This window comes from Hipposideros armiger, unplaced genomic scaffold, assembly GCF_001890085.2.
Source record: "Hipposideros armiger isolate ML-2016 unplaced genomic scaffold, ASM189008v1 scaffold_107, whole genome shotgun sequence".
Classification (NCBI taxonomy): Eukaryota; Metazoa; Chordata; class Mammalia; order Chiroptera; family Hipposideridae; genus Hipposideros; species Hipposideros armiger.
This window is the reverse complement of record NW_017731457.1, coordinates 4,134,420-4,149,737: the sequence shown is the minus strand read 5'-3', so window position 1 is coordinate 4,149,737 and position 15,318 is coordinate 4,134,420. Positions and strand designations below refer to the sequence as shown.

Sequence of the window (15,318 nt, the reverse complement as noted above, 5' to 3'; positions counted from 1 at the left end):
CTCCTCCACCCACCCCTCCCATATTGCCCTCTGCTTCTCTGCAGAGGCCACCCTGCCTTGTCCTCCTAACCCAGCATCAGTCCCTCTTCCTCTAGGAGGCCTTCCCTCCACCTACATCCTGATAGCCTAAGTCTTACAATGTAGCACACAGACAGTTTTACATTTCTTATCTAATTATTGCATTACGTAATCTCCTAATCCAGTAACAGTGCATGTTCAGGAAAAGGAGAAGTTTATATTTCTCTAAATCACACCATGGAGTGCTAATTGTCAATAAATATTTCTCCATTTTGGGGAAGCCAAGATTCACACAACAACCAGGGTAAAATAAAACAGGATGTGTCCAGGCAACGTTATAAAGGGAGATTCAGGAATGCAGAGAATGAGGAACAAGTTCTGGTAAAGATGGAAGAAGTGAGTCAGAGAATCAAATACATAGGTGAAGAGAAGTGGCATGAGAGACAGAGTCCCACCAGGGTGACCCCGGGGAGCCCTGAGGCCTGCATTGCTTCATTCAGTTGACACCATCAGGCTCTGTGGTCATACTGACTCAAGAAATCGCCATTCCACACTTCCCTGCCCCAAACTTCTCCCTGTGGCCATCCTGGGCCCCATTCAGCCCTTCTACCTCTTTCCCCCAAGAGAGGAGGCTCATTCTTGCCTGGGAGGAGAGGGAGCTGTGTGGGTCTCTGGTGCTCATCGAACACTGACATTATGAGAGACCCCCCCCCCAAAAAAGGATACTGCCCACCTTAGCTCCCCCTTGGAGATGAGGATAAATAAGACATGGCAATGGCCACAGTAAGTTGAAGGATAAGTACAGAAATGACTGTAAGACAAGGGGATGTACATAAAAGTGGTTAAAGGGTTATGGGGGGTTTTAGGTGAATCAACAAGAGATAGGGGACATGGGTGGCAGAGAATGAGTCAAGGGGGCCAAGTAGGCCAAGCAAGCTCAGCTCTATTTTTACTTGTTGGTAAAACAAGCCCCACTCCCCCAACTTCCTTATGCTGAAGGGATCAGGACATGTGTCAAATGTCAGTGGGGATCCCGCTGTGACCCTGTGGCCATAGAGGAAAATCTTACTAGGATTGAAAACCTGAGAAGCTGGCCAATGGGAGCATGTCAGGACCGGGGTGGAAGCAGGAAGATCTGGCCTGAAATAGACAAGAGGGGCTGGCAGCCATTCTCTCAGATAGCCAGCGAATCCATTTCCCAGGCGTTTCATCCACTCCACTAACTGCCAAGGGAAGTAAAAAAAGATTGCCTAAAACAAGGAGCTTGCGTTGTACCGAAATGGACAGCTTAAGCCGCCCAGGTTCCTGTCCTGGCTCTTCCCCAGCCAGGGGTGGCCACCCCTTAGCGAGAGTCTAGAATATGCTGGACATCGACAGGCAATATTTCATTTACCTTCACAGCAGCCTGAAGGATGGAACGCATTATCTACCTATCCGTAAGTCCCATCGACATACTGATCTTCAAATAAGAAAACTTGGGCTCACAAAAGTTTTGCCTATGGACACATAACCAGCTAAGTGTCAGACCCTGACCAGGCCAGGTCTGTCTGCTCCAATGAGCACTGTTCCCCCATTTGCTGTATTTCACTGTGTGACCTCAAACACATCACTCAGCCTCTCTGGACCTCAGGGATTTCGCCTGCAAATTCAAAGGCTGGATGAAGTGGTTCTTAGAGCCTCCCCCCTCCCCTCCTCTGATCCTGAAATTATAGATATAAATGGAGAAAAAAGCAACCGTGGAAAGCAAGGGCCACATTGGGGGATGCAGGTTTTAGTGTTACGGGAGTTTCAGGAACGATGGCTGGCGGGGGGCTGGAAAAGACAGACAGGAGAGGGGCTATGGAGGCAAAGGAGAGGGACGGCAGGCCTGGCAGCAGTGTGAGGAAGGACCCCGGACAGGCCAAGGCAGCCCCATTCCTGTCAGGCTGTCCCAGGGACGTGATCTTAAGAAGCTGAGACACACAGCCTTTGCCCCAGCTCACTCCTATGAGGGGGCAGAGTGAGCCCAGCCCAAACACAGGCTATTTTAGGCGTTATGTTGTTTGGAGAGCAACCAGGTCAGAAATAGTGCTGTGAGTTAGTAGGCGCTGGTCCTTCTCCCACCCCCAGCTCTCCCAGTGAAATCACCAGGAATCAGGAGGCCTGCTCCAACATTCCAGGGAGCCTGTGTAACTGATGGGAGGCAGCACTCTCCTTCCCACAGGAAGGCTTGCAATAGAATATTTGACTGTAAAAGGGATTCTGGAAGAAGAGAGGAGAAGGAAAGAGGGATTGAGTCATAGAGAATGGAAAAGAGAGAGTGGGAAAAAGGAGAGAGAGCTCACGTGGCCAAGACTTGAGGAGACCTGGGGAAGGAATGGGAAATAACACAGTAGAGGGAGGGTTGAACAGAGGAGATGGACAAAGGGAAAGTGCAACAGAGGGTGAGTGGCTGGTGTTGGGAGAGCAAAGAGGAAGAACCAAGGGCAGGAGGTGAAGGGCTGGAGGTTGAGACCAGCGGCGCCAAGGCCCAAGCTGAACCAGAGCTCATGAGGTGTGGGGGGTGGGTTGGGGGAGATAGTCACAGAAAGTGTGATTCTGGTCTGGTCACAGACCACCTGCTGAGGGACAGATGAAACATCTTTCCCCGTTAGTTGGAACTGGAACTTCCCCCAGAAATCCACAGCCCTGTAACTCACCCTCTTATCTCTGACTCTACGGGAATCAGAGATCCAGCTATTACAACAACAGGGACTTTTCTCATTCTGTCCATTTGACCCCTTACAAAAGAGCCAAGGCGTCAAAGAGGTGACTGAGTCAACGCTGTTACTTTGGGGTTCAGTGAAAAGAGAGAAAGTGACAGTCCCTTGAGTCAGGCTAGATTCTGAGAAAGGCATTGCAGGGAGGTCTTCTGGGGGGCAGCAGGTGGTCAGGCGGCTCCTCATTGTGTGAAAAGTTCTCCAGAGGGCAGATAGGATGGAGGCAAGGCCATTTTACAGACAAATGAGCGGCAGGAACCAACATCGAGTCTAGGTTTAGAATATGTAGTGGCCCCAGCCAACTCATCAGAAACTCTGGCATGGGACCCAGTTCCACTAGGCTTTGCCTCAGTTTCTAATACATATCCGCCAGATGCCTCCAAGTCCCTTCTAGTTTGGGGACAGACCCCTTAGTGAGTCGGCCCTTTCTGTTTCCAAAGTACAGCGCCCTCTCCCTCCCTGCACAGGACACGAGCTGCCCCTGGGCTCCGGTGCCTGTGGGTGGAGAATCTTTTCTGGAATGGCATCAGGAGCACCCTTCAGGTCCAGGAGTGGGGACAGAATTGGTCACTGCCCTGGCAGGGCCCAGGCCATCCACAGAAAACGGCAAGGGCTTTTACAGCTGAGGCCCGGCAAGGCAAGGGACAAGGGCTCCTGGAATAAGAGATGTAGCAAGAGACGGAGGCTCAGCGCAAGTGGCTGGAGAGGCAGGGCAGCGAGGTGATTCCAAGGAGCCGCTTCAGGCCACTGCTCTTCCAGCTTGGGACTTGGCACTCCCAATCCAGACTCCCAGGTCCCTGTCTCCCTCTGACCCCCAAAGGTGGAAGGTAAGGCTTTGGGAGCATTTCTGGGGGTAGGACATGGGTGGGGGAGCTGGACTTTGTCCTCTCCACCCAAGAGAAGTAAGGGGTAACCACTTCCTCCTCGCGGCTAACTACTTTCTCGGGGACTCCAAACCACAACTAAGAAAAGGAAAAGGAATAAACAAGGAGCAACTAAATGGGAACAGTCCCGTAATGGGTTGGTGATCTTAAATTTCCAGCCAAGGTTGTTCTTTGTTCCCTGCCACCCTGCATCCCCACCTGACTCCCAGGGGCAACAGAGAAAACAAAGGCGGAGGCAGAATAAACTTAGGAAAGCGATCCAGCTGTGGTTGCCCTTGGTGTCTGTTTACTGAAAAATCCAAAATAAATATCCGTACACTTCCACCCACCTAAACTTCCTGTGAATCTGCTATCGGCTGTCTCCATGGATACTCCCAGTTGAACCCCACCACCTACACAAAGCATGATAGTGTGTGGACCCCCAGGCCAAATGCAGGACCCCATGGCACCCAGTGTCTCTGTCCAAAACATCCAGATCACATAGCCAAGGGTGCCTGACCCCAACAGGCCCCCAAATGCACTTGTACAATCCCACACACTTGCCTCTAGCCAATTTCCACCCTCTGTAGAATTCTTGGGTCACTCTTCCACTTCTAACCCAATGCCCTAGGAACTGACACCCTCATTTCTATCCCTACTCCTGCTGCTTCAGCCCGCCAAGTGTCTGCATCTGGAGGAAAAGGATAAGGCTTTTTCCCCAGTCACAGCAGGCAGCTCAGAGAAGCGTACTTCCTTGGCAAGAATTTACCCCAGTAACTCCTGGTCCCTTTCAGCCTCCACCACCCCACCCTGCACACCTCAAACCCCTGCCAGACAGGGCTGTTGACACAAAAGTGAGCCCTCAGGGGAACCTCAAGAGTCTGGACACATGGGGGAGTCAGCCATGCATCATCCAACACTGGGACGGAAAGAGGGAAACATAGAAGCGAGTCCTTTGCCAGGCTCATGTCCTAGACAGTCAAAACCCAGACAATCACATGGCACGCTTCGTGCCCTGTGGCCGCTGGGATATGTCCAAGAGGAGGGAGGGGCATTCTCCCGGGTTGGCCAGCACATGGGCTGGGCAGTACTGGCAGACAAAAGTCCACAGGATCATTAGCTTCTTTGATAACTTGTGGTGATCCACTTCTCCAAAGGAAAAGGAGGAAATATGAACTGTTCTTCCCCATGCTGAGCACCGGGGAAGGTAATCTCAAACACGGGGCATTTGGGGCCAGGCTGGCATAACATCCTAAGAGACAGGGACACAGGCAGAGAGCAGCAAAATCAGGGAAAAGTCCTCATACCTAGGCAACTGAAGTTTGCTCAATCGTTCCTGAACCCTCTCACACACGTACACACACACATAGCAGCACGCACACACACACGCCTCAGCAAGTCAGACTTCCAGAGCCAGAAAGTGGGTGGGTCTGAGCCATGAGTTAATCTATTTCCTGCCCACTTCTGGTATAAAGGGAGGCAGCAGCCTCCTTAACGGCACAGCTGCGTCTGGCTGCAGGGTCAAGGGCACTGTCAAGAGAGACACACACCCCTCTCTAGCAGCAGAATCGCCACAATCAACAGCAGCAGCAGCAGGACAAACAGCGAAGTCGCAAGGCACCTTAAGAACTTCAGGTAAGAGTAAAACAAACTCTCTATCTCTTATCTCAGGTTAAGGTGGAGAATACCCCTCCGCAGAATCTCCTCTGTCCAAGATCCCCACTTTCCTTTTGTTTATTCCCCCGCTCCCCCCCCCCCAGACCTGCAGCCCTAGGTTAACCCTGCTGTGGCAGTGACTGCAGAACCTGATGCCATCGTGGTTTTTTAATGAACCTTGGCCTCATGTTCATTTATCACCTGCCAGCGGCAAATACAAAAAGCCTGGCCCGTGGCCTAGATACCATCTCCCCACCCCATTCGCCATCCTTTTAGAGTCATTCCCTCATCAGCTCTTTTTCCCCTTGCTCTAGGATGCAGATGTCACCAGTCTTTGCCTGCCTAGTCCTGGGCCTGGCCCTCCTCTTTGGTAAAGGGTCCGCCTCATACCCTCGCCAGTCTCAGGCGGCCCTACTGGCCACAGACTTTGGAGTGAAGGTGTTTCAGCAGGTGGCACAGGCCTCCAAGGACCGCAATGTGGTTTTCTCACCCTATGGGGTGGCCTCGGTCCTGGCCATGCTGCAGGCGACAACAAGCGGCGATACCAGGCATCAGATCCAAGAGGCAATGCAGTTTGAGATTGAAGGTAAGCGATGCGGCAGAGTAGGAAGCAGGCACTCATGCTGAATTCACTGAGCTGTGTGGTATAACCATCCAGAAGCGGGGGAAAGGCTGACTCCAGCTTAGCCGAGCCAACTCCTGCACTGCCGTGTGACAGGAACCACCACATCTTCAGGCACCGCATCTTCAAATGCACAGGCCAGTGGATTTGGTGTAAAATAGCCTTGCTCACCACTTAGTAACTGCATACCCTTAATCCGTCTGAAGCTCAGTTTCCTCATTTACAAAATGGGGATAAAAAAGTACCTACCAAAGAGGGCTGCTGTACAGATTAAATAGAATTGCACCTATGAAATGTTTAGCATAGCTATTATTATGAGAAAAAAATTGGGGGTTCATACCTTAAAAACAGAGAAAAATATTCTAACCCAAAGAGAGGGTTAAGACCTGAGATTTTCTGAGGAGAAGGAGATGCAGAAGAGATTAAAGTTTGGAATGAAATCCCCCTCCAGAGACCCCTGGGGGAAAAGAAGTGCTCCATTCATGAGGGCAGGGGAAGGCTCCTCATGGGGGACGATGGCCCAGCTGGGAGCCCTGGGCTGAGCATGAGCCTGATATATCCTTTCCTCCCTTGGCACAGAGAAGGGCACGGCCCCCTCCCTCCGTCAGCTATACAAGGAACTCATGGGGCCATGGAACAAGGATGAGATCAGCATCGCCGATGCCATTTTTGTCCAGCGGGATCTGAAGCTGGTCCAAGGCTTCATGCCTCACTTCTTCCGGCTGTTCCGGACCACAGTCAAGCAAGTGGACTTTTCAGAGATGGAGAGAGCCAGGTTCATTGTCAACGACTGGGTGAAGAGACACACGAAAGGTGAGCAGCAGGCAGAGAAAGGAGGCCCATCCCAAGGACCTGCCAAAAAAGGGGACTTGGAAACAAATCCCAAATATCCCAACCTCTCCCTTTCAGCATTCTCGTCTCTGTAGACAGAAGGTCAAGTGCTTGAAGAATTAGTGTCATATCTTTCAGAATTAGGCCTTCTTATGAACCAGTTCTAAAGGCATCCCTAAAAAGTGCTGTAAGATTTCATTAGAACAGTTATAACCATGACGAGAATACACACAACCCTTCAAGACTGCAGCTTAAAGAGCAAAGTAAAAAAAGACTAAAGTTTCCAGGTCTGATCCTGCACAGGATCTCAGGCCCAGGGGAGTGTGGTGAGCTGGGAGGTTTTCTGAGACCCCTTAGGAAGATGGAACAAGTTGAAAATAGCTCCATTGGTTCACCTGAAGCCCCAGGCTATTTTTTTACTGGATGGCTTCACAGACACACGCCCCTTAGAGGCCTAGGAGCGGAAGGAATCGTCTAGGAGGATTAAGAAATACCTGGCTCCTGATCACCTGGTTTTCCCATAGGCATGATCAACAACATACTTGGCAAAGGGGCCGTGGACCAGCTGACACGCCTGGTGCTGGTGAATGCCCTCTACTTCAACGGCCACTGGAAGACACCCTTTCCAGAATCGGGCACCCACCACCGCCTCTTCCACAAGTCCGATGGCAGCACAGTCTCAGTGCCCATGATGGCTCAGACCAACAAGTTCAACTACAGTAAGTGCAAGACTCCCTTCCCCAAGTCCCACACCTACTGGACCTCATCCCTGGGTGTTCCCCTCTAAGGGAGGAGAAATCCTAGAATACACCCTAGCTTTAACAAAGACTTCCCAAGTAGGAGACGCCAGGAAAATTGGAGCAGCAGAAAGTAGCTTTATCTCATGCAAGATGAAGCTGAAATCCAGCAATTCCCTCAGGTCCACATTTGACCCCTTGACTCCCGATTCTCATCCTCATGTGTTTCTAGTGTGGTTACCTGGGGCCCACAAACCCTGCTGGGGGCAGGACAATGTCAAAGTTGAAACTAAGGAGATGAGGACTGGAATGAATTAGTGGCTGGGTATGTGGGAGAGGGGAGTGAAAGTAAGGAAGGCCAGAAAGAGACGAGAAACCAGAAGACACTGAATTGGCAGAAGAGAAGGTAAATGGGAATAAAAACATTGAATAGGAGAACAGTGGGTGTGGGAACCTCAAAAGCCAGAATGGAGAGCTAGCTTCCAGAGCGGAGGGAACAGGAGAATTAGTTGAAAACCCAGTGTCGGGTGAGAATCAACAATGTGCCATCTTGGTGTCTTCACAGCTGAGTTTTCTACCCCTGGTGGCCATTACTATGACATCCTGGAATTGCCCTACCATGGGGACACTCTCAGCATGTTCATTGCTGCTCCCTATGAAAAAGAGGTGCCTCTCTCTGCCCTCACCAACATTCTGGATGCCCAGCTCATCAGCCAATGGAAAGGGAATATGACCTGTCTGCCCCGCCTCCTGGTTCTGCCCAAGTAAGCCACCCCTTGCTCTCGCCACACTTAGCAATGCCCTTATCCTCTCTATCTCCCGCCTCCCCCCCTCCTAAAGGCACCACTCCCATGTTGTTTCCCAAATGTGATGTTTGCAGGGCAGGGACATGTGTGGGAGGCTGATGGGAAACACTGTGGCCTGGGTTTGATTAAGATTTCTCTGATGAGCTCTCCTCCCATCCCTGCTGGAGGGCAAGGAGTTTTCTAGACCATGCCCCCACACATACCACCCTCAGAATATCCAGCAAAAGCCAGCCAAAGGAAGAGCTAGAGAAATGATGGAGGTGGAGGGCTAAATCTGCCTTCACCCTTTTATAAATGCCCCTCACTCCCACCCCCATCTCCTCAAGTCAACATCCAAACAATGGGGACAAAAGAAATCACTTATGCAGATGGAGTGGCCAGAGCTACAACTTCTAGCTGGCTTCCAACAAAGCAGATTTTTAAAATCCTTCTGCAGAAGCAAGGCTTCATAATTCCAGAGTTGTAGGGAAGCCTCCATCATGCTTACCCCAAATTTCCAGATACTATAATGCCAGGCTCTGGGAAAATTTAGTTGGTTCTCTCTCTCTCTCTCTCCCCACCCCCCCCCTCAAAAATTGAGGTAATTAGTTGTGCCCTGATGGGAAGCAGAGAACACCCTAAAGCCTCACTGCTTGAGCCCTCTTCAGGGTTAGCTCTCAGAAGCACAATCTACAGACCAGATTTTTATTCAAATAGCCTTACAAGAGAATTTGCCCTTGGCCCCCCAGCCAGAATGAATAAACTATTGCCTTATTTGAGGAAAGTAATTAGTCATAGGTTCGAGGGGGTTGGGAGATTGCAAAAGAATGTCCATTAATAGAAGCTCAGCAAGGAGAGAGACCTTGCAAACAGATGTGAAACAAGCAGCCTTCCTCTTCTACTTTATCAGTTCCCATCTTGTGGGGCTGCTGGGTTGATACCTGGTAGGGGACTGGGGGAGGTGGTGCTGGTGGCCAGAGGGGGCCTGAGCTTGAGCTGTTTCCTGCTCCTGTCTACAGGTTCTCCCTGGAGAGTGAAGTTGACCTCAGGGCGCCCCTGGAGAACTTGGGGATGACAGACATGTTTAGTCCAAGCCAGGCGGACTTCTCGAATTTTTCAGGTAAGAGATTTTCCTTCCACTTTGTTATCCTGGTGGACTGTAGGGCCCCTAAGAGGACAAAGGGGCTTTTCCCTGGGAACCATGGTTGATCTACTTTTGCATCCACCTCTGTTTCAGATCGAGAGTCTCTCTATGTATCGCAGGCCCTACAGAAAGTGAAGATCAAGGTGAATGAGAAAGGCACAGTGGCGTCTTCCTCTACAGGTGAGTAAGGCTTAGGTGAGGCCTGATAAGTCTCAGCCCAAGGCTTCTAGGAAGGGCTACTATGGCCCCCAAACCCGAGAAGAACCCTCTCTGCCCTGCTCCACCAGGCCTCTCCTAGAAGAGCAGCACTTTCTGTGGGGAGAGCATCACCACCCTTTCCCCACTGTTTCTCAGCCTAGAAAATGGGCCCACTTTCCCTGGGACCCTGTTCCTTCACCCAATAGCTCCTGAGGTCCCCTGAATGTGAAAGGCCTCCTAAAGGGGAGCCTGGTAACAGTGACTAGTAAACTTAAGGAACTTGCTTATCAATAAGCCCTAAAAGGGTTTAGATAAGCATGTTTGTAAGAGAAGAGCTGATAGAGCCCTACCAAACTCCTGGAGGAAACCAGGCCTCAGAGGACTATCCTAAACTTTTAAGGTTCATGTCCAGCAGAACAACAGAGCCTCCTAAAAATCGCCCCCCAGTGCTGACGCCAGACAGAAGGCTGATGTCAATGGATCACTCGTGATCAATCCAGGACGTCCCTCTGTCCTAAGACATTGTCTCTTCTCTTCCAGCCATTATTGTCTCAGCCCGAATGGCCCCCGAGGAAATCATCATGGACAGACCCTTCCTTTTTGTGGTGCGGCACAACCCCACAGGTGAGTCCAAAGCCCACGATACTCTACCCTTTCCCCAATTCTCCTTGTTTGGGGCACCAGTCCAGACAGGTGTAGACACTCCCTCTTACCCCAGTACTCTAGGAAAGGAATCCATAGCTCTGTTCCACTTTCTCCCCTCAAAGGCAGTGCTCAATCACAGAGTGCTGTGCCAGGACGCCAGTCAGCTTAGTCACTAAAGCAGCTGTGACTCCAGACATTTCATGCATCTTCTCATGTCTCAGTTCATCCATACACTTCAAGATTGGTGAGCTATGTCATTCCTTCCAATTCTCATCTCCCATGATTCTTCCGTCCTCAGGAGCGGTCCTTTTCATGGGCCAAGTGATGGAACCCTGACCATGGAAAAAGAAGCCCTCATCTGGGACTGAACTGGAGATGTATCAGAGAAGGAGAAACTCTGAAGAAAAGAACTTTTATTGTAATCAATCTTTCTGAGGAAAGAGAAGACATTTATTTTTCTTTTTATGGTAAATCTGCCTCGTAGACCTCAGCCTCTCCCAGCGGTGGGAAAGAGGACCTTTCAGTAAAACTCCTCAGTGGATACCCTGGGAGAGACCTCCGAAGCACAGCTCCCTGAAGGTCTCCAAACTGGACTGTAAAACTCGCAGAGCCACTTGTGCAGCTGCTTCTGCCCATTGCTCTACCCATATGGCTCTTCAGACCTGGATTCCCACTGAGGCCCTGGCAGGACGGCACCGCAAGGCTTACAGGAGCTTTTGTGCACTTGGTAGGAACTATTTGTGTTCTAGTCACGTTGCCATCACTCTTGCACTGTCTGCCACTGCTGAGGAAGCTGGCAGCAGGCCAGAGAAGGCCAACAGAAGAAACACCCTTTCATTGCAAGGTCCATCCTTCCCCAGCTCAGAGGTACTTCGGCCTGGCACAGCAACTGCCTACCCAGTACGGAGACCCACCCTGGCCTGGCCGTCTCCCTCCCCAGAAACAGTGAGCATATATTATTTTGGAGTGTAGGTGACTTGTTTACTCATAGAAGCAGGTTTCTGCTTCCTACAAACTTTATTTTGCAGGAATAGAGGAAGGTGAGATGTATGCCTGGCTTGGCTCCAATCTCCTGGTGGGGAGGATGGGATGCCAGGGGTGTGCTTGAATATTTATCACATCCTTGTGTGCTTGTTAGAGAGAAAGAGGACTATCAAGAAAAGCCTATTATTTAAACTTGCTTATAGTGTTCCTTTGTGGTCTGTGTCATTGCAACTCAGGAGTCTGGTCACTTAACTGCCATAAACCTCAGGGTGGCAAGCACGAGGGGCTCACACTGCCACCTTGTGGCTGCCTGAACCCTATTGCTCCTCTCTTCCTTACTTTTTCACTTGATGGATTAGGACCCCTGCCAAGATTATCCAACTTCAGCCCACTTTAGACCAAAAGGATGTGGTAGGTGAGAGAGACTAGAGCAAAGACAGAATGGTTTCAAATTTTTCCAATATATTTAGGAGCAGGAGTACAAGGGGCTGCAAGACAGAGGAGGACAGAACTTTCCCCAATTATAGGTGACTCACAGCTGCATTGGTGACTCACTTCAATGTGTCATTTCCTGCTGCTGTGTATGAGCAGTGGACAGGGGGGGGGGGAGAGGGAGAGAGAGAGAGAGAGAGAGAGAGAGAATGATAGAGACAGTGAACTTGGGCTCAACTACCCTAGTTAGATAATCTTTCTGAAAACCAACTAGCTAAGGGGTATGGCATGAAGACAAACTTATTGAAGAACTGCTCATAGATGTCAAATGTATGCAATCTAATAGAACTCTAATCACCCCACCATGCACCTCAGTGAAAAAAATCTTTGTTCTTTTTTCATTATGCACTGGACAGTCACAGCCACACACAGTACTCAAAAGGATACCCAAATGTGGGGTCCAATGTTCTTGAAATTGTGTTGAATTATATATGCTTTTTTACTCCTGACATATAAACAAGTAAAAATGTTTTAAAAAAAATTAAATAAATAAAAATATTCTCAAATAGTCCTTGCCTTTACTTTCCACGTTTCACACAGCACAAAATCAAAATTCTGTCAGTTCATAGCCCTTTTGGGTGAAAGGGATCTTTAGGAAACATACACGCATGGAAGCAGGCATGTTGACCTGCCACAGGCAAGTCCACAGGGTTGTCTGCCGGGGCTCTGTGAGAAGACCCCAAGGACACGTGTGGGTGTGATTTTCTCCCTGGGCATCATCCTCAAAAAGGAAAGAGGGTTCCCCCAAACACTTACACCCACCCAGAGAGGCCTGCTCACACCCATGGTCCCTAGGAGCTCCCATCTTTGTTCTTGCCATTTTCTTCTACCGCCAGATGCCCCCACCCCTTGCAACTTCCCCATTTCTCAAAACCCAGACTAAGTCCACTTCCTCCCCTAGCATTCCCATGGATCCAGTCAACGTCATCACTCTCCACTTGGCATTTACCGACTTTTCCTTTTCCTGGTGTGTAACAGTGCTCGTATTCATGTATGCTCTTTAACTCTGAGTGTGCATGTTACCCGCCACCTCCACCCGCCCCCCCACCCCCCATCTACATATCAGGTTCCTTGAAAACAAGGCTCTTTTGTTATACACACTCATCACATCCTCCTTAAAATGGCACCCTAAAAAGTCTTTTATTCTCTTCCTCTAGTATCTTGAAGGCTCCTTCCCAGAAGACATATGTCTCCCCATTAGTTTCTGTTCATATATTCAAAATAATTTTTAAACTGAAAAAAATACCAAGAACTGTCATAACAGTGTGCCATCCAGCTCCAGGACCATCAAGACAGAACTGTAAGGGCCGGCTGAGTGGCTCAGTTGGTTAAGAGCTCGCTCAAGAGTTTGAGCTCTGAGCAACAGCGGTTCGAGTCAGCCCGAGCTGAGCAGCCGTGAGCTGCCAACAGGTGGCGGGATGGCTCAGCTAAAAAAAAAAAAAAAAGACAGAACTGTAAATCCAGCCCCCAGAAATCTTGGTCATATATTAATAGGAAGTAATTATCATCTGGAAGGTCTTGGTCAAAACACTGTCTGATAGTTAAGAGGTAGTGACTTCTCTGTCACTGGAAATGTTCAAGGACAGCCAGAATGACCACTTGGTGGGTATGCTTCAGCTGTCAGGGTAGAAGACAAGGTGACTTTTTTAAATGATAAAAAACACACGCTCATACTAACAAATTCAAACAGTTCAAAAGGGTAAAAGTGTGAACTTAATAGGCCCCAGTTTCTTGGGTGTTCTCTTAGAACTTTGCTAAGCATATTTAAAATATTCATTACTTTCACAAAAATAAGATCATAATACATATGTGTGTGTATATATATGTATATACATATATATGCATATATGTGTGTGTGTCTATATATATATATATATATATAGACACACACAATATATGATTCTATCACTTGTTTTATTTACCTAAAGGTACATCCTACACACCTCTCCCTAATTCTTTTTATCAGCTGCATATATAGATGTACTATAATTCCTTAACTACTGAAGATGGACATTCGGGTTTTTCATGGCTTTTTAAAATTGTCATTGTTGTTACCAACAATGCTGACAGGATGGACAGGACATCCTTGTACATTTATCCTGGTGCACATGTGCTCATATATCCACAAGATAACTTCCTAGTGATGGGGCTAAGTATCTGTTAAGGACCGCCCGATCCTGCAATTATATGATTATGGTAATACAAACATTTTCAAATGGTACAAAACAATCAACAGTGATCATTTGGTTAGAATCTTAACTTTTCTCAAGCTTAAATAAGTCTTCACAACTTTTGTAAATAAGCCCACTGCTGTGAATAAAGATAGATTTTAGACTTTGAACTAAAAAGAACCTTCACATTATCATTCTAAAATTATGTTAGATTTCCTTGGAGCAAATTTTGATCATGATGTAAATCCAGAAAGGGTATTCATTGATTTACTCACTCCCCAATCATTCAGCATGTACTAAAGGGCGTCTCACAGAACTTTCTAGTCGTGTTTCCCTCTCAAAGTTCATCAGTGGCTTTCTTGGGTGCTTCCAAAGTGATGAACTAAGACGTTCAGGGGGGTTGGGGTTGTTTGATGCCTCCTCCTAATGGATTCCTCTCTTTAGGTTCGCCTTCTTCAAGCTTTCTCTTTGCCCATGAAGCTGATGTAGTCAGACGGCTCCAAAGCCCATTCAAGCCTGGAAGGAAGGTCTTCCTCTCTCCTCAGACAGCCAGGGGGAACCAGGGTAGGACCCAGAGGAAAGGAGGCCCAGCATGGGTGGTTCACTAAAGCTACTCTCAGCTTCAGAGGGAGACGCTCTCTTTTAACCTCAGTGAGTTTTCCATCTTTCCTTTCCTGTGCAACTGGCAAGCTTTGTAGGACCAAGACATGGTTGTAGAAATTGAGAAAAAAAGCCACAGACGCCATTTGGCCTGCTTGCAGCTGGCTTAGGCCATAGATGCAAAAACTAGATATGGCCTGATCCAGTTTACAAGATGCTTTTACACTGAAATGTGTGACCAGAACTTCAACTGGTACTAAAATATTCCTCTTCCTGCAAGAATAATTCCTTCCCCTTGTATAGATTCCCCTTTGGGCTAATAGGCATAGCTGGGGTATGAAGGCAACAGTTCAAGAATTCAGGGATGCCAAGACCCAGATATATCTTTCATCCGCCTTACACCCCGAAAATATGACCAATTTCAGGCACTGTGCTAGTTATTGAGGAGTTACCTATATTTGCTTAGAAACCGAAAGAGCCTCATTTTTCCACAAGATGCTTCAAAAAGCAGAACAATTTAGCCTTAATTCTGCAGTGCACAGTTCAAAAACTGTTCATACATGCTGAGAAGGCTTCGAAAAAAAGAATTCTTTAGCAGACCCCATCGCCGCAGAGGGTGCTCCAGAAAGTGTCCCATTTAACAGTGCCCTCTGCTTTTCTGATATTTTGAGGACAAAGATGATGGCGCAGCTTCACAGTGTGAAGCCTGCCCAGCCCTGCTTGGCTTTGCCTGGGCCCCCTCCTTGGCTGTTCTGCGTCTCTCTCCCTCTCTCTATTTCTTTAGAGATGAAAACCCAAAAAGATCTGCTTCTAGCATCCCTACTGCAGATTTCT

General features: G+C 48.6%; 1 protein-coding gene and 1 long non-coding RNA gene across 2 annotated transcripts in view; one reads left to right on the top strand and one right to left on the bottom strand.

Annotated features, from left to right (window-relative positions):
• The window catches only part of LOC109385047 (uncharacterized), a 90,869-nt gene that overhangs the window by 71,326 nt on the left and 4,225 nt on the right, over window positions 1-15,318 (bottom strand). The window lies entirely within an intron of this gene.
• On the top strand, window positions 4,939-12,211 carry SERPINE1 (serpin family E member 1). The gene is made up of 9 exons (XM_019646910.1): window positions 4,939-5,254; window positions 5,590-5,861; window positions 6,477-6,710; window positions 7,253-7,447; window positions 8,031-8,229; window positions 9,270-9,370; window positions 9,488-9,574; window positions 10,133-10,216; window positions 10,536-12,211. Exons 2-9 carry the CDS (start codon window positions 5,591-5,593, stop codon window positions 10,571-10,573), a joined length of 1,209 nt encoding a protein of 402 aa, XP_019502455.1. The 5' UTR covers window positions 4,939-5,254; window position 5,590; the 3' UTR covers window positions 10,574-12,211.